Genomic DNA, 19,186 nt, shown 5'->3' with positions numbered 1-19,186 from the left:
TTAGTTATAGCATTGGAAGTAGGGCCAGATTGCACTTGGGCTTGCACTAATGGGTAAGAAATAGATAGTTCCTGACCAAAAGAGCTCTTCATCCAAGGGTAAGATTAGAGACAACTGGCTGGCACAACAAATGGAGTGGAAGAGCCCAGCATGAGACAGTTAGGGCCCAAGCTTCACATCAGTCAGTTGCAAATACTGTAATAACCAACACCTACAGCACACTGGCTGCCTAATCATCTCTGTTGTATATTAGACAGTTTTTTCACAGGTGGAACATTTGCTGATACCTGTGTGCGTCACGAGGGCAGAGTACGCCACAGAGAGCTGCAGTGCACATGGGAGAGTTGTGATGCTGGACAGAAAGGAGAGTTTTGCCCTTGACTCCTTCATACTATTTGGAACACTGAAAAATAGCATTAAAAAAATCAGGATAAAAAGCCAAAAGTCTTAGCTTAGAGGCTTCTCTCTTTTTTGTTTTTTGTCTAATGATTACTGAGGATGACTCTTTACCTGCAAGAGACAGTTTCTCATCTTTGTTTATGAGTGTAACACCTGTATCAACAATGTCATAGGGAATTATCATTATTACTATTAATAATAATTTATTAGCTTCTACAACATCTAGATACTTTCCAAGAACAAAAGAAAGCAACTCTGTGCTCTTGGGGGTATATATTTGTGTATTGTCTTGCTCCTGAGGGTTTATACTCATTAAAAAAAAAAAAAAAAACAGTTCTGGAAAGGAGGGAAAGCATGATAAGCACCCAGGTGGTATCTGGCCAAAACCTGGAATATAAAGTTTTAATAGCACAGTACTGGGGCAGCGGATTCTCCTGCTGCCTCATTCTGTTGGCAGGTTTGGGAATCCTATGAACAGCAGCAGGCTAATTACCACTGACTCACCAGAGCAAGCATGGATCATTAGACTTCACTCTGAGCAGGATATCGTTTTGTCATTTCTTTGTCAAATGCTCTTCTCAGGAGCGATGACCTATTAACTTTGTGAGTGTTGATTTTGTTTGAGGCAGAGACTCCTCTTGCTTAGAGAGAAGAGGTTTATTTCTCTCATATGGAGCGAGGGTCCATCCTTGTTGCGGCTGTTTTTTTGCTGCTTCTGCTGAGGCATTTACTGACCTCTTAAGTAGCTGTTAGAGGGCTGTGAAACCAACTGTGATTGCTACTTTGCTCTCATCCAAGGGGCAGGATAGGATATGGGACCAAAGTGTCCTATATGTCCAGCCATTGCAGCTGCAATAAAAGCCCCTGCTGATCATAATCAGGTAGGTCTAAGCCTACACTGCCAGGAGCAGCCTGAGAAGGAGAGAACTGCAGGGTGACCAAACTGCACTTGCTCAGTCTGAGCTGACAGCAATGTCAGGACTGGAACCGTAGGCTGTGTCTATAGCAATAAACAGGGAATGCTGGCACTTCCCTGCTGGTGAACCTTCCCAGCTGCTGAAAGAGAGCAGCTGCCTGCAAACTGCCTATTAGGTACGGTCCTTGAAGCATTCTTGCTCCTGAACTGTGCTGGGAGTGATCAGGGAAAATATTAATTGACACAGGCCAAAGAGCAACAAGGATTGTTCTGGCACTTTAACAGCATAGATGATCACATTCCAGCATCTGGGAATGTTTGTGGACACTCTGATTTATCAATACAGATGCTTCCATAAAGTCTATAAAATGGGTAATATACAGCCATGGAGAATATTTTAAAAATCACTTCACAATGCTTGCTGAGCTAGACTTATCTCCAGCAAAATCATGGGAATAACACTATGTATAAACCTTGTCCAGTACCTTCTAAGACTCCTTTTCAGAGACTGATGTCGTGGTCCGCGGGAGTGACGGGAATGAATCATACGCATTCACAGAATGCAGGTTCAATTCCAACTTTATTCGGCAATTTGCCCATCTTATATATGTTTGTGCAGTCGTACACTTTGCTAGGCCAATCACCATGCAGATTATGTCACAGGTAGCCAATCATGGCACCGATCACGCACGCAGCGATCATGCCTTGTACCTTGCTACTTATTTAGCAAAGCTATCTTACCCTTAACCTTGGTTCCCACTGGCTTCTGCTAGTTTATCTGTACTTTCTCAGGATGTATCATTTCTAGCTGCACCAGTGTCCTTGGTAAAACTACTTTAAAGCACATAGCAGCGGCTACAGCCTGAGGCCTAAGGCTTCAGCAAATTTAGCTACTAATGCTAAGCAAGTTGTGCTAAGCAACTAATCCTAAACAGTGTAGTTCCATACTCTATATTTCATATAGATTGTTGTTCTGAAGTACCGCAAGGGCCCCAACAGACTATTTTTGTAAAATAACACTTGTATTGTACATACTGTCATCTTAACAAACTAAACACAAACACAGAAAGTTATATGCTAAGCTCATAAATAACTTACTTGATCTGCTTTTTCATTTCGTTTACATGCAGAGCCTTAGTTTGCTGTTTCTGCTGCTCTTCCAGCTTTGAATGCTTCTTTTGCTGATTATTATAATGTGCTTTTAAGTGTGCACAGTTGTCTTCTGCGATATGTGTGCTGAGCCCTGTGTCAGCGGGTGCAAACTCTATCCCCAGTTTCTGTAACAATTCTTGGTGAGTAAGATATCTTTTTGCATCTGTATCATACCTTGAAAAGGAAATACTCTTTTTAAATATTCATGTATTCCTCAGAGAAAGTCATTACAGATGTCCTTAAGTGACTTAGCAGCTTAAATCTCACTGACTTCCTTTCCTTATGGAGGTGCCATACTACACAGAGAATGAGTGAGTGACTTTATATGAGACTCAAAAGATAGGACTTATGCTTCATAATCACAGTCATTTCTGAAAATTTTACCCTGAGGACCAAATTGTCAGGAGCATTCTCCAGCTCTCAGTACAGCTGCTTTGCAGTGTCTGACTTGAGACAAAGAGCACCTGTCTTCTAAAACTTCAGCCCCAAATGTCTCAAACAGGTCACACAAATCTGGGTGCTCAGAATTGTAACAACCCTTCAGCAATGTGTGCTTAACTTCGTAAACATTTTTCGTATTTTCTTAGGTATGAACATTTCCATAGGTTTGTCCCCTGCAGTCTCTCCCTGCTAGTGCTCCGATGCATGGTAATGACTAATTTAGCCTCAGCTTCACTCTAATTCCTTTATTCAACTTACAGACGTATCAGGCACGTAAGAGATTTTATCTATTCTATAAAAGCAGTGGCTTATGGGAGTGAAACTGTGCAGCAGATGACTGCATGAAAAGGATACTCTTCAGTGTGTCATGGCATCCATAAGGAATAAGAATGGAAAGTAAAATCTAATGGAGTAGAAAATAATTCAGAGATGAATCAGTGCTAAGAAAAAAAAACATATAGTTAATGCAGTTTGAAACCAAGGTGCAATACACTTGGGTTCCATATGTTGGGGAGAGTGGTTATTTTTTTTAAATAAAGCTGTAATGAAGGTAGGTTTTTATATAATGTCACATACAGCTGACATCTATGCCATCTCAAAGACTGTTTATTGCACAGCTCCTCTTAGCTGAGAGCAGACAAGTATTTCCCCCCCACTTCACAACAAATTACTTGTCTATAAAAACATTTCATGATATTACTTGCCATCTTTACACAGCATGAAATTACCTTACTTTCTTTTGTTATGTATTTGGTATATAGCATTTTTCTTCTGACTGAATCACTTTTATTTAGGTTAAAAATGTTGCAAGCAAATTTAGTGCTCTGAAAAGGAGAGGCTGGTAGCACTGACTTCAGACAGATGTGTAATAGAGACACTCTATGGAGCTCCTTGGTGGAAGTTCTGTGTGCATTTCCCAGCTGACCTGAGACACTTGGGTCTGACTTTCACTCAGAACAAACTGAGGTAGGCATTTGCGAGTATAAACATAATTGATGAAAACCAAGTTAATTTAACTTGTGACCCCAAAGTGCCATCCAAGATGAACACATATATTAAATTAAAGGGACCAGTAATACTTAAGTCAACAGAAATACTGTCTTTGAATTCATTGAAAACTGATGGATCTAATTGTATTCTTGAGCTTAGTATGACACAATGTAACCTCCTGTAACACATTGTCATGATCTAAGGTCACATTCATAACAAAATAAAAGTTTTCTTGTGCAGTGTAATCTATTGTAATTCACTGCACTGCCAAAGGCTCTGTAATCCTATAAAAGATACATTATTGTAAGAGCTAATCATTTAGAGTTGTCATACCTTGCCCAAAGCTTCTTAAATTCTTCTGGGGTGACTGGAATGCCAAATCTGAACAAGACTTTTTTCAAATCCTCTGGCTGTATAATGACATTTCCTTCACTGTCATATTCCTGAAAACTCTGGAATGTAAAAGAAATCATCACTAACAAGAACCAACAAGTTTGACAAAACATTTGATCTCTCTATAAGCTTAATGAATAATGTGAATTGAGAAAGAAATGGAAAATCATGCAAGTCTGAATTTCTTTTTTTTAATGTTTTTTCATTTGATTTTTAGTGTTTCCCACTTTCTACTACGGATGTGCAACTCTCAAAAACATCTCCTGGTGGACTGACTTCATGTGGAAAGTCTCTTATTGACAGTGAACACAGGGATATAAACACTAAAATTGTCTATCCATCTATGGGTATGCCCCCTGCTGAAGCATGCCAGTGGAAGATGAAAACTGGAAAATAGCACACCTCCAGATTTTCTCCCTAATTTGTTACATACCTAATATATATCAGATTTGGCTTTGTTTGTTTGGGTTTTTTTACCACTCGTCTTACAAGGTCAGACCACAAGTACTATTGTCTCACTTACACAAACATTCAATGAAAAACTTAGATTCATTTTTTCCTTGTGCTACTCTGTTCTCCAAGTACTGCAACTATTCAACAGTTAAAAAAAATATTAGAATTAATTTTTATGGATTGTTTTATGAGAGTCTCTTTGGATGGTCACCCTAATCAAAAACTTTACTGTGCTGGGTAACACTGAGTGTGAGCATGGAAATGGGTGTGTGTGTTTGTGTACAGCACCTAGTCAAATGGGCCTCAGATGAGGCCAATTACTATCTTACAATAGAACCATTAAATAAAACCCACAAAAGTAAAATATGAAGAAAGTTTTAGAAACAACTATAATAGCAGCTACTATATAATTAACACTACCAAAATTGAACATTATTCAAACTGTTGATTTTTTTTTTAACTCATATAGTAAGTTTTTATCATTAATGAGATATTTTGCAAGGGTCTTTTTTAATATTTATAGAATCTGAAGATCAACATTGCATAATATTCTGAAATATATTAGTGCAGTTTATTTATTTAAAGAAAACATTCTTCTTACCCTTGCTAGGTCATGCCATCTGGTTCTTGCTTTGATAACAAGGTAGTAATGAGCCTGATCACAAGCTAGCTCTGCATCTGTTATATCTGTTTTTTTCTCAGAAAAGAAAAAAAAAACAACTAACTATGCTATACGTTAGTGGAATCTTTAATCTCTACAAGTTTCCTTTCCTTTTGTTGTTCTTCACGGTAGCGGTGACTTCACTTCCTAGTTTCTAAGATACACATTAAAGACTGTTACTTCACATCTGTGTAAACTTAATTCTTTAAATACTGCCTTATTTCCCTAGCTGCAGGTTAGCAAAGATGTTTTAAATTTTGTAATTCCCTATTTATTTTCAAATCAATGCTGTTCAATTCTCCCTCAAACTCAAGAGACGGCATGATCATTTATACACATACAAGGAAATGTTAATTAGCTCAGAAACAATTATATCCTGGAGTGACTCCAGGAAGATTATCCTTGATTTACTTCAATAACTTAGATCAAAACTGTCTTTGTGCATTTACAAGACATAGCTGGTAAGTTTAGGGAGTAAGACCCAGATTTGCAAACAAACTCAGTCACTGCTTAGCATTACAAGCACTGAACTTTTGAGGGCCTTGTGCTTCTGGGGGACTCCAGGTATGTAGGGATTAACAGGTGCCTTGGAATAGGATCCAGCAAAGCTATTGTACTATGCAGAAAGCCAACTAAATCAATGTGCTACTCAAGAACACACCTAGCCAGGAACTGGGGGGAAGGGATCTCATATCTCACTGTTCTTTGAAATAGTGCACCTTCCTCTGCATTAGAAGAGCCCTTCTTTTGGAGCCCAAAGCTCTTTAGCTTTCCTAAGCACTTTCAGATAGAAAATTGAGGAAAGGCTGCTCATTTCTCTTAACGCACAGCTGCCCATCTCATACTACTTCCTAGTACCAATTTCTCCTCTGGCTGTTGCTTTATAAGAAAATGCTGAAGACATATGGCTTCTGCACCCAGTTTACCAGCATTCTTGGACTGCACTCCCACAGATCAGGATCTCAAATGAGAGGCAACAGAATACGCAGCCTGCAGACCATGTTAGATACGATCATTACATCTGACCTACCAACTGAGTTCTCGTACCACTCATGGCATATGCAGAACCAGAACTTAGGTCACGGATAACTGCAACACTACAAACTGAGTTACATCTGAACTTCCAGAGCTCCAGGCCTCGACAGTCTTTGCCTATGGCTCAGTTTGGATTTAGAAAAATAAATGCCACATTAAGGTATACCAGGTGTCTGGGAACCTTCTGATTCTCAGAGCTTCCCCACTTCCACTATTTGGGAGAAGATTCCATAAACCTAAACTACTGACCATTTAAAATGGTATAAAGACCTAGCTGAGAAGCTGCAAGCATTCTCAGGGCTTTCAATCACTATATTTTCATTGTGAGATTTCTAAAACAGTAACAGTTTTTGAAATGAGAAAATTTTGGAGCTAAATACAAAACAAAACAGAAATGAGAGCAAGACATTAATTCATCTCAGACTCCAACTGTTAGCAAGACACAGTGATGATCATCAGTTTTCTTTCTTGTTTTAGACTGATGTCCTTGATTCACTCAGTTGCCCAATTCAGGAAAAAAGAAAAACAAACCAAGCAGATAAATATTACTAGCATCTGAGCCAACAGTAACACTGTAAGAGACAAATAAAAACTGGGAAATAAGCCTATGTGTATATATCACATCTTCATTCCCACAACAGAGATGAGTTGCTGATCACGAGCTTTTTCAGTCCTGCTGAATCTTGTCATTATTTTTATCAATTTATTTCTGTTTGCATAGTTAAACATAGTTTCACACTGAGGTTTTAGAATAAATTTTTTAGTGCCTAAGTGCTATTTATCATTAAAGAAAAACTCAGGCTTTAAAATTCCAGACATTTTAGACAGTATCACTTCTCAGAGTAAAGGAGGCTGCTGCAATATTTTCTCTATCCTCCACCCACTCTACAGCACCTCAGCATTTTTGCACCCCTCACCTGATCTTGTCTATCCTCAGTGCTTTGGTGGTAAAAAGATCTGGATTGTGGACCCCCGTGCAACTCTAATGCACACTGACAACGATACTAGTCTCAGAATCGATAGGGACTGTGGCAGGCAGGTAATAGCCTAGCTGCTCCTCAACCCAAAATGACATCCCCAAACTGTGTGTCCAATTCTGCATGTTCAAGAGATACAGCTATGTTGTTCAGTTTGGGGGTTAGCTCTGCTCTAAGGCTCTAATTCAGGTACCAGTATATATGTTTAATCTTACAGATTTGAACAGTCCCCAGGGGTTATTATTCATTTTAACTGAAGGTTGGACTCAGTATTTTATTTAATTGAGTCCTATATCACTGATAACTTTATAGAGCTATCCAATCTCAGTTTGTTAAAGATATGTTTTAATCTTTTTTCAGTCATATCTAATATCAGCTTTCATACAGCATATTCATTTCTATAAACACATCGGATTAATGTAAGCACTAAACAATTTTTTCTTTCTTACTTGTGAGGTGGAATAAGCCAAGGAGGGACCTCTTCAGTTTCTTGGGTCTGGAACAGTTGGCAAAATTCTTGGTAATTTAACGTGGAGGTCAGGTTCATTCTCAACATACCAAGTAGGCGCAAGAACTCCTCATCTCTAAGACTAAACAGAAAGCTGTCCAAGAGGTGTCGAAAGTCAAGCATGTTGATGATACCGTCACGGTTACTGTCTGTGTTACGGAAGGCAGAATAGGTGTCCTAACAAGGAACATTTAACTAAATGTATTTACCAGGTCAACTAGATATTTTAAAATATAAATAAAAAATGTTTGCTCTAGACTTGTTTTGACAATAGGCAAATACTTTAAGGCAATTTGAGAATACAAAGCATTTATAGTACCACCTTACTAAACAATGCCAAACTACGACTTCTGCCAGGATAGGATAGTCTGCAGTAAACCACAGGCCTATTGCTTTCATCTCATGCATGTACAGAACTGAGCAAAAGCAGTGAGCATCAAAAAGCCAGCCCCCATGCAAATCTGCAAATTGGCCTCCACTACCCATCAATCCTATATTGAGAGGTACCTTATTTCTGCCCTTTGTCTTACACATGCTTGGAAAACCTGTTATGAAGCGAGGCTTAACGGCAATTAATGTTGCAGCTAGACAGCTTCTCCCATTAAAATAGACATAAAAAGTCCAAACACCTTTAAGAATGGTGAAGATTTTCAGAAATCACTTGTTAGCATCACCAGCTTTGCTGGGGGTGTCCAAGTTGGTTTGAAGAGAGGATCCCTTTCCCAATGCTGCTCTTTCCAGTTCTCCCAGGGAACAGGAATGGACCTTTTGTGAAATGGGACCTCTCTTATTCTACGTATATCCATGGTGGGATTTCAAGGAGTACATTCTAATGGTAATTACAGAAAATAATAAGCAAAAAAAGAACCTCTTCTTGATAGACTGCACTCATGTGTTCATGGAGTATTTTGTGAAGGAGTAGTACAGAGATATTCTATGACAATTGCAAAATCTACACTCACAAAAGAATGGGAAAAAATAACTCAGCTTTTAATTTCTTGGCAAAGGCTGCAGAGAAGGCAGTTAGAAAAAAAACGTTTTTGTCTTGAAAAATGAATGTATTTGAACTGGACTTTTCTGAGACAACAGAAAACACAAAATTTATCATAATTTCTAGAGTCACTTTTCTGACAGCTCCCCCAAACCAACTTTTAGAACAAATATGTGTATCACAATAACAACTAGCTTCCCTGCCAAAAGCAAACCATGGCTCAATGTATTTACCCCATAGACTTCCATCAGCTTATCATTAAGCTGACTGAGACATTCTTCAGCAGTCATGTAGTGATATTTAGCATTATTTCCTCTGTGGTTTGTGTCGTGACATAATGTAGCTCCTGGCCCATTCAATCTGGCATCTGGAATAATGAAATCAAAGCACAGCGAGCATTGAAATGACAATATTAAACATATCTGATAAATAGCACAGTAAAATAACATAAACAAAACAAGAAACCTGCAATCGTGATTTTTACAGCCCAAACATGACAAAGTGCAATAGCTGTATACAGTATTAGTGGTGTCCATCTGATTTCCAGGAATTCCCTCAGCTGCTATGCTTCTTCCCAACACAAGGTGAAGGAAGCTTTTAGAGGGTAATCTTGACTAAAGAAAGCACAGCTAAGACAGGGTCTTTTCCTTTTGCTTTAGCCTTCTCTGGTTCCTGGTTGTTTTGAGGAAGGAAGGTATCAGACTGGAGGAGGAGAAAATGAATACTAAGCGAGCTGTGATTTGCTGTCATATTGCTTGTCTCTGTGAGGGAACATTGTCTGCAGCTCCTGCAGACAGTACCAGAGAAATTAATTTGTCACAACTTTGACTGCATAGCACAACTGCTGCATGCTAGACCATCTCCCCTGGAGTAATTCAATTGTGGCTAAATACTCCACCGTTTTGAACCAACACAGAGTATTTCAGGAGCTCTGCCATCACAACACTTCTTACTTTCCAGTTCACCTACACAGTATCACCTTGATACTATTTTGCCTGACGTTCAGGTCTGGCAAGATTCAGTCCTGCACAAATGGCAGCTTCATATTGTCACAACTTTAACTTTCATTATCTCACAGCCCAGCAGGATCAGGAAAGGGAGACAGACAGCTTCCCAGCAGGGCACACAACATGTACTTCCAGTCCTGAAGGGCTAAGGTATTTTTAGGCAATAGAAAAGCTATTTTGGTCACCATTTGAGACTTTTCTGATTCCTTCTGCTCACTGTGCTGTGATACTCTAGGTACCTATTTTGCCTTGCTTTGGGGAAAAAGGAGACCAAATAACATCTTATAAAGTCTCTTCAACATTTTAGAGTTTTTCTGCGACATATGAGCCATATAGAGAATATACGGAAAAAGTAGAATTGTCACCGGACAGCAAACAAAAAGAATTTGCTGTGAATGTGCTCTTGTCCATGAAGCCTTCATACTACATCCCACTGTCCAATCACACATGGACATGAGCACTGTTCATTCGTATGTTTGCATTGCTGAAAGGGTATTTAAAAAGGTATCTAAAAAGGGTATTTTTAAAGGGTATTGAAATCTGTATCTGTATTTGCTTGGGTCGATATAGACAACAGTTCGTCAAGAAAGACATTAATCCCATAAAGCTTAGCCAGATGAACCGTTCCCTTGCCGCTAAGTGGTTTACACAGATGAAGCTACAAGATCACACTGTACAACACTTGGCCTCTCAGACCTTTGGGTGAGAAGAAAACATCAGCACTAGCAGTTCACCTAGTTGATTAAATGTTGTTACCATCTTGTAGGCATGGTTTCCTTCATATGTTTTGCAAATTTCTAGTATGTTTTATAATAACTTTAATTAATTCATCTCAGATTTTTAAAATGGGAAAAACTCTCAAAGAAAAATGTACACACTGACATTTCACTCCACTCCACTCCTAACCAATTGGAAAAATCCTAAGTTAATGGACCTTTCTAAAGGAATCCATTCATAGAAGTGAAGACAGAAATAACCTACACACAACAAAAGCCTGTACCTCTACTCCAGTGACATCATTAAACTGTATTCACTGTGTCATTTTCTGTTTCTTATGATTTTACCCTGTAACCCTCCTCCCCCCAACACACACACTATCCCTCCCTTTTTCAATTCTGATCTCCACTGAGGTCTAGTCAGGAAAATTTCTACTCAAGTTGTCTTCCCACTGAAGTCTATGAAAAGAGAATCAGGTCTCTCTATCAGCACTGTGACTACAGCCCAAAGGGTCAGAGCTTCTCTTCCTCTCCCCCGCAATTAATCACAAATCACTGAAAAATAAGTCACTTTTTTTCTTTGCCTTCTGCTTTTTGAGCCTTAAGTTAAATGTGGATTACAGTTTCTTTCACAACTATGAGCTTTAGTAACCTCCTGAAAGAAAAGCTGTGATTCTCATGACTGTCAAAAGGAAAAGCTTTAAATACAGACAAAACACTTTAAAGATTTGTCACACTCACTTTCACCAAGGTTAACTTGTTTCAAGCATCTTTTACTAGGCTACTGGATGCAAATATTTTGATGGACAGATGATTAGCTGACCATACTCACATACTTCTAAACACTAGGCCTCAATGAAGAAAAATGTGAATATTACGTCAGCCCTGCCATAAGTCAGCTCTCCCCTGTTTCTTAGATCTAAAGAGAAATAATGACAGTAGAAAGTAATAGAAACAGTGTGGGAAAAGTCAATGGACACCTCTGAGAAAAATAATGAAGAGACACATAATACAGAAGTTAAAACCGGCCTTCTTGAAGTCAATAGCAAAACTCCCATTGACTTTTGTGGCATCAGAATTTTATCCAGAAAATCTAGACTTAAAGCATAAAAGAAAAATATATAAAAGAAATGAGAAATGAATAATTACTTGCTAGACTCAACTTTCACCCAGGGTTCCAGCCTAAGAAAACGAGTTCAGATTCAAACAGTTTCAAAGAGGCAAAACTTGAAACCCTTACTCGTACTGCTGTGAAATCAATGAAATTACTGATGGAGTAAGGCAAGTAGCTAAACTAAAACAATATGCTCCCACATTACAAAGATATTCCTCTGGGTTGCATTCCTCAGCAACAGTAAATCAACGAAGACCACATCCTCATTACATGTGTGGACAATATACCTGTGTCTACACAATCTCACTGGGATTCTTCATACTCCAATAAAGCTATTATATTATAGACAACCGCATTTCAGCACCCTCTGGTAGCAAACTCCCTTAACAGCTTTAACATTCAAAAGCAATACTTTAAATTAAAACCATAAACCAGTAAGTAACCAGATCACATCACAGAGCTCTAGTTGCATATGCTGCTACTAAAGCCTATCACTAAAGGTTTACTAACTTTGTACCTGAAAGGATTAGTTACTGTTTCCTGACCTTTTAGACAGAAAAAAGACGTTGCTGGACAACACTACTATAACAACAGTTCACTATCAGAATTTGGGATACAACACAGTCCCAAGACTGTGAACAAGAGTAAGAAATGCTGGGGAGAAGGATCTACGTAAGCAGAGAGACCAGTCCGTTACTTTCTGCAGTCTAGTAGTGATAACTCCATCACAACTTTCTTGGCCTTTAGTTAGTCCACATCTCACATATTCCAGTTTCTCTCAAGCCCTGGGTTAGATAAGCAGCAGGTTAACTAGATCAGGAATCAAAGAACTACAGAGAGAAAGGTCATCAGTGTCCTAAATTCATACCACTGATCTCTTCCTAATTTCAGCAATAGGCTTTCCTTGAAAGAGAGCATTCCACATTTTCCAGGAAAGGTTTGTTTTTTATGCTGTGTTGCTGTTAAAATTCCTTTACCTTCAAATATTGTCACAAAATCCAGATAATTCAACCCTCCATCTGGGAATCCCAACTTTTCTGTTAGTAGATTAAATTGATTGTCATCCACTGGCATGATCTTCCAACACCTGTCAGAAGAGAAATAAAATAAGTTATATAAGTATCTACTTTGTTGCTTAATACGCCATTTTGAATAGTAAATGTTTGGGGGTTTTATCCCATAGCTCAACTTGAAATCACTCTAAAAATTGATCTCTCTTCCTTACATATACAGTAAAGCATTTACCTGTAGATCTATTCCATACAACTTCAATTCTATACAGAATTGAACTGAATTTGCAGAGAGCAAAATTTGACTATATTTTTGAAACTGTCATTTTAAGCAAAAGCATTGAATGCCAGACTAAGATTAAATTTCACCTGGAAAGTGGAAAGTGCCAGAAGCAACCACGTCAGCTTATTTAGCAGTCTGAAGAAATTTGCCATTTGTAGAATTTGCTAATACCACTTTTCCCCACAAGACCATCACAACTGATTCTTAGACAAGGAATGCTGCAAAGTGGGCTCAGGCCCCTGAACCATACACAGCTACAGTGAGGTGGAAAGTAAGATTTCTTCTGGATGCTGCTCTTCAAAGCAGATCCAAGGATGCATTTCATGTAATCCATTTTGGCAAGGACCTTTCGGACCATTCTGCATTCTTCCCATGTCCCCTTCTGGGGATCTCTGTCTCCATTGAACAGGTACAATAGTCTGGAGTAGTAGCAGCCAGCCATTATACTCCTCTTCTGTTACCTGCCAGCTGACTGTAGAGGGGTTTTCTACTCCTTCTCCCACCTCCTGTTTCCCTGAATAGATCCAGTTGCAGCCCTTTCATTTCCTTCAGCTGCTTTGTAACTCCTGATTTGGGCATATCCTTTATAACTATCCTGCACAGCTCTGTCCTGACTTTCCAAGTGTTTCTACAGCAATTACTCTTGTTATTATATTTTAGCTAATTGTACAGATTAAAAGAAAAAAAATCATTAAATGGATGAACAGAGTAAGGAGCATTAAAAAAGGAAGAGAGAATAATTAGCAAATTATCATTCCATTCAATGAATGTAAAGCTTCTGGACAAGCAAGTACATTTTATGTGCAGTTGAACAAGTATTTACCATCAGATCAAATGCTTAATAGTGGCGATAAGGAAATTTGGCCATACAAATCCAGTCAAAGCTGGAGAGAATCAGTCACAATAGTAATGGGTGACTACAGCCCCTACTATTAGCACTTTCATCTAGAGAGAAAAAGTGATAAAATTCTGCCAAACTGCATACAAGATTAAGTTGTATTAAAGTCTGAGACTAGGTCATTGTCCTGTGCTGAACAGCTCTCAAAATGCATAGTTTCTGCATATTTAAAGAAAGAAGAATTGATGACCACCTTATAGTGAGGAAATATCGCAAAGCGGAGAAACACATCCAAATTGTGGTCATTACCCAGGTCCCCTGACAGAGCTTCAGTGGCCGACCTCCTGAATTTGAACTCTATTAATAATTGGCCAAGTCCCAAGGTATGAAGACAAACTCTGTGCCTATTTGCCCAACTCCCAGGAGAGCCAGGCCAGTGAAGCCAGAGGTACCATGGTACCCAGCAGTAAAGGAGGTGGAGCTCTGCATCCCCCTTAACTGACTCTCCTCACACCTTTGGCACTCCACAGGCAAGCAGCTAAAAGGAGTCTATGCTGTAAGCTGTAAAGAGAAACACAGAGAACTGGCAGTATTGGTATAACCCTACAAAGGTTAAAAGGTGCTTTGAAGTCTGCAGTTTTCAGTTATTCAAGAATACCAAGAATACCCTTCAGAGGAATCTAAGAGTGAATTCTGCCTCCTCCCTCCATGCCACTCTAACATAGTGTCATACAAATAAACAGAGCTTATCCACTTCCAAGGCAGACAGCATTTGCCCACTTCTACAGCTTGGCCTGGAATAACAAACCAGAACACGAGTCCCCTTTTATAGCTACAACTGCCACATTATACTATTTACTATTTGAGTAACCTACTCTACCTCTGGAGCATAAGCAACTCTGGCCAGCTGTACACTACCTCCCTGGCTGCTCTAGATGAGTCCTCTCTTCTGTGGATCAGAGTAGCACTTTGTAAACCTGACATTAAGGTGGGAAATGGAGTGGGCACCACATCTGTGCAGCTACAGAGTCAGGATCTGATGCAAGAATATTGAACTAGTGGAGATCACTTAAATTTTGGTGGGGCCCCAAAATGTTTTACAACCTACTCACCAGGACATCCTAGTGCAGGTTATATTCCCTGAATGTTGGTACCTAGTGCCATTTGCAGTGACCTGATATATCCGAAACATTTGTATGAGGCTGGCAGATGTGATAGAGGGAGACCTACATTCTTCTGAAGCAGCAGCTGGAGTCCAGGAGAGGTACCCCACAATGCCTATAATGGTGCCAGACACCAATGCCTGGGTGCTCTTCATCTACCGCTGAAACTCTACCACCTCCGGGACAAAGAGCAGCTGTGCTCCTGAACAATTCAGGGCAGGGGGTGACAAACATCTCAGCAGAAGTGTCAAAGAAACTGAAGCAGAAGGAATTGAAAAACTCCAAGTTGGAATTCTGCTTGGACAACGAGGTTAAAAACCCCTTTCTTTTGCAAGAGGGGTGCAGATCTTTAAAGACCACGAGTGACAAGTGACGGAGAATCAGTTTCAGTTTGTATTTTACCTGAAAATGCACATGCCCAAGCAGTTCCCTGAGACATGAAGCAGTCTGTCACATCGGTTCTAATGTGGAGTCCTTTTTAATCACCCTCACTCACACCAGATCTCTCATCACCATTCATCCCAGGGTATTCACTCACTATTTCACTCAGCGTAAGGCAGGGCAGAACAGGACTGTTACTGAGAAACATGCCCCTTTTGAATGATCAAAATCATCAGCAGCAGGGCATAGTTCCCGGGCAGTATTCCACCCAGCTGAACTCTGCTAACTTTGCAGGGTCCAAGAACATCACAGTGCAGTGAAGCATATTCCTGGATGCAGATATATGATGGCTTTTTATCCTTTGTGCATTGCTGAAGCTTAAGGAATGCATCATCTGTAGTGTAACAAAAGAACAATGAAATCACAAAGACTGACTCTTCAACAGCTTCTGTTGTTATACAAATATCTTAAATGTGAGTTGTACATAGACAGGCAATGCAGAGGCAAGAGCAGCAGGTTGAATGAGTTCATTCAGCCTAACAGTGACAAAAAGAACATTACTGCATTAGTTGCAGGCAACATGTAAGCCTCTTAGGTATCACATTGTAAGTATTAATTGCAGTAACCAAGCCAATGTCCCAAAGGTATTTGCCACAGATGTCAGATCTGTATTGGGGGGTTGCAGTTTAACTACATTCTTAATAAATGTATTATTAATAATAAAATATTAAGACAAACAAAATACATGTTTTATATGTTTTATATGTTTTTGTCCCCCTCTTCCCCTCCCCTTCATTTCAAAGCAATTTCACTTCCAGCACACAACTGCAGAAAGATATCCACTTGAGGGTAAGAAGATGTGAGGCTGGATGCAGCTACAATGTTCACAGGGGAAGGCTCTATAGTAACAGAGCCTTCGTCCTGTCATATGATGTGGAGCACATACCTCATGGGTCTATGTCGAGAAGGGTAGAAAGGAAGACTACAGCTCTGCCATCTCCTTTCAGTCATTACATTTGCCCCTGCAACAGCAGCTGGTGAAAATATGCACAGCCTATGGTACATGGATGGGAAGATGATGTTTATTACTGAATCACAGTAAAAAATGGATTGGGACAAAACGTTCCGAGGGACTCTGCAGGCTATTTTCAAAGGTACGGATCTGTTTTGACCCTTGCTGACTCCTTATCTTCCCTCAACACCTGGACAAAGGACAGAGTATGAATTACCGTCATAACACTACTCAGCAGCAGCTCTTTGCTTAAAATTAGGTAGACCAGGGAAATGTTACTGCCATCATGTCTCTTTTCCTGCCCAGTGTCAACTTTCAGCAAAGCATTTTTTATCTGAAGTGTGAAAAGAAAGAAATGTACAGCTGGGTGCCACAAGCATCACAGCTACAATCCCAAATCCATGACCTCACAAGTCCGTCCAAAGGACAGCATGCAGAGTTAGATAATCAATCAAGGCCGTGACGGGCCCTGAGAACAGCACAGAAAACCCTACCTCAGAAAAGACACATACAAAATTCAACTGGAAGTCTTGACAAGTAAAAAGTAAACTATTTGAACACATTCTCATTGTTGTAGATCCTTTTAGCACTGGGATGCTGTACCCAAATCAGCTAACAAAGCATCCAAAGCCACCCAAAAATCAAATAATTACCGTGGAAAATGACAATGTGGTAAAATCAACTGAACTCAAATAAGAGCTATAGAAAGGGTTTCCTCTCCTGTTGGGGACCAGTCTGTGCCATAAAATGGTATTAGATGGCTAGAGGTTTCCCTGACATGAGCAAGCACTGCAAACTCTTTTGAAAATGGAGCAGGAGTGAGCATGAAGAGAGTCAGGGATCCCAGGGAGCGTCCCAGGGAGTGATTACAACCAACACTGCAGTCCAAGAGCCTTTCACTGGAGGCTGCTACACCAGTACACAGCCAGCTGTTGTAGGAGAAATCTGAATGATGGCACAGAAATAGCTTAGGTCATTCTCCCTAAGCCATGCTGTATCCTTTAACAGTCTTGTTCGTCACCCAACTATATCCAGGGTCTATCAGCTACTACCACACAGTTACGGAGAGGGCTTAAAGACTCTGAGTTAAGGATAAGCAATTCTTTAAGATATGCCCACTCACTTTGCATAAAAGGTGCACTGTGGGTTGACATGAGATGTCTAAGTCCCATCCATGTCTCCCCAGTCCCAATCCATACATCCCCCTAGGAGCAGTGGAAGTTTTCAAGGTGTCCTGCTGCCACAGGATGACAATTTTTTGTCTTTTTAAAGGAAATCAGAGATTATTTGTCATATAATAACCTGCATGAGGCCTGTTTAGCTCATTAGTGACTGAAACAATCCTGGAAGATTTAACTCTAGATGTGTGAACCCGCACAATGCTAAGGCAATAATCATCTTTCTGGGAAAAATACAGGGCAAAGAAAAATATCTAACATTTTCCTACCTTCCGCAAACCAACTTTAGTAATTTTCCCATTTGATTGCTTGTTATAGGCAAGAAAGCTGTCTTTAATAGTTGCTGCCTGTTGTAACACTTTGTCCTTCAGCCTTTCAATTACTTCATCAACAGTTCTATTCTTGGCATATTTGTTAGCTTGATCTTCAATCTGTTTCATTCTAAAATTGAAAGATTGTGCATGCAGACAAGTCACTTATTTTTCGTAGTTTCAAACATTTGATTCAGCAATAATGAACAAGACTGCTTTAATGACAAACAAGACATTGATATGGGAGAAGCTCCTTTGATGCAAAAAGATAGGTTGATCAAATTAAAGCACATTTTAATTCCAAGGCCTATATTGTGCAACCTTTTCTTAAGTATAGTTTGCTTTACAGAAAAAAGTAAAAGCTGAATGATATTTCTCTGAAGTATTTATTTTGCAAATGGAGATCCTCGACCTCCCAATCACAGGCTTAGTTAGCTCATCAGACTACATCAGCTAAGGAGCCATATTTATCCTTTAATACATATTCAGTTGCCATAAGAGGGCTAAGCCAACATGAAAGAAGTAAATAAGTCTTTCCATTGATTTTAAAAGGATAAAATGTCTCTTATGAAGTTTTCTCTCTTCCTGGGAAGGTGAAACTTCCTCTTCATGAATCTGAAGTAAGTCACCTCCACTTTTTTTCCCTTGTAAGGAACGGCCAGAATACCTCTTTCTTTCTCAGGCCCTATAAGAAAGTCTGTAGATATGGACTATATACTCTTCCTCATGGAATACCACAACCTTCATCAGTAAGCCATTAAAGTAAGTCACAATTAAATATTTAATAACTTTTAAAGACAGAAAAGAAATTAAAGAGTATGTAATGTGTCCCACTTGTATCTATTTTACATCTGCTATGGATTTACTATAGCCCATGAAAAGGGAAGTTAAAACAATTATTTTTGTTAAGTCTGAGAGCATGTATTACCATATAAGCAAAATGCAGAATTATTCAGCAGTCTTATTTTTACAGATTTATTAAGTATGTTTTACAGTATTCCCTAAAATTGAAGTTAATCTTAAAATTTTAACTCTCGTTCTGAAAATAGGTTCATGAAAACAGTTTTGCTTTGATCTGAGCAGCACACAGAGGATTAACTCTAAGCCTCCCAAGAGTGATCAGAAGATGACAGTGATTGGTGACTCCCTCCTGAGGATGCCAGATGGACCCATCTGCTGAAGAGACCTGGTCTCCTGAGATGTCTGCTATCTTGCCTGAATGCAGGAGGTTGCCAAAGCATTACCAGCTTTTCCCAT

At 39.4% G+C, this 19,186-nt stretch overlaps 1 protein-coding gene across 1 annotated transcript in view; it reads right to left on the bottom strand.

Moving 5' to 3' along the window:
• The window catches only part of EFCAB6 (EF-hand calcium binding domain 6), an 85,685-nt gene that overhangs the window by 37,516 nt on the left and 28,983 nt on the right, over positions 1–19,186 (bottom strand). Inside the window, exons 10-16 of the mRNA XM_067294703.1 lie at positions 12,731–12,840; positions 9,150–9,283; positions 7,867–8,102; positions 6,990–7,012; positions 5,346–5,431; positions 4,232–4,350; positions 2,414–2,641 (exon numbers count right to left, since the gene is read on the bottom strand). Coding sequence (XP_067150804.1) covers positions 2,414–2,641; positions 4,232–4,350; positions 5,346–5,431; positions 6,990–7,012; positions 7,867–8,102; positions 9,150–9,283; positions 12,731–12,840 — 936 coding nt within the window. The remainder of the gene's footprint in view (positions 1–2,413; positions 2,642–4,231; positions 4,351–5,345; positions 5,432–6,989; positions 7,013–7,866; positions 8,103–9,149; positions 9,284–12,730; positions 12,841–19,186) is intronic.

The sequence above is a fragment of the Apteryx mantelli genome, chromosome 1 (genome assembly GCF_036417845.1).
Source record: "Apteryx mantelli isolate bAptMan1 chromosome 1, bAptMan1.hap1, whole genome shotgun sequence".
NCBI classification, from domain to species: Eukaryota; Metazoa; Chordata; class Aves; order Apterygiformes; family Apterygidae; genus Apteryx; species Apteryx mantelli.
This window is presented reverse-complemented; position numbering and strand designations above follow the sequence as displayed.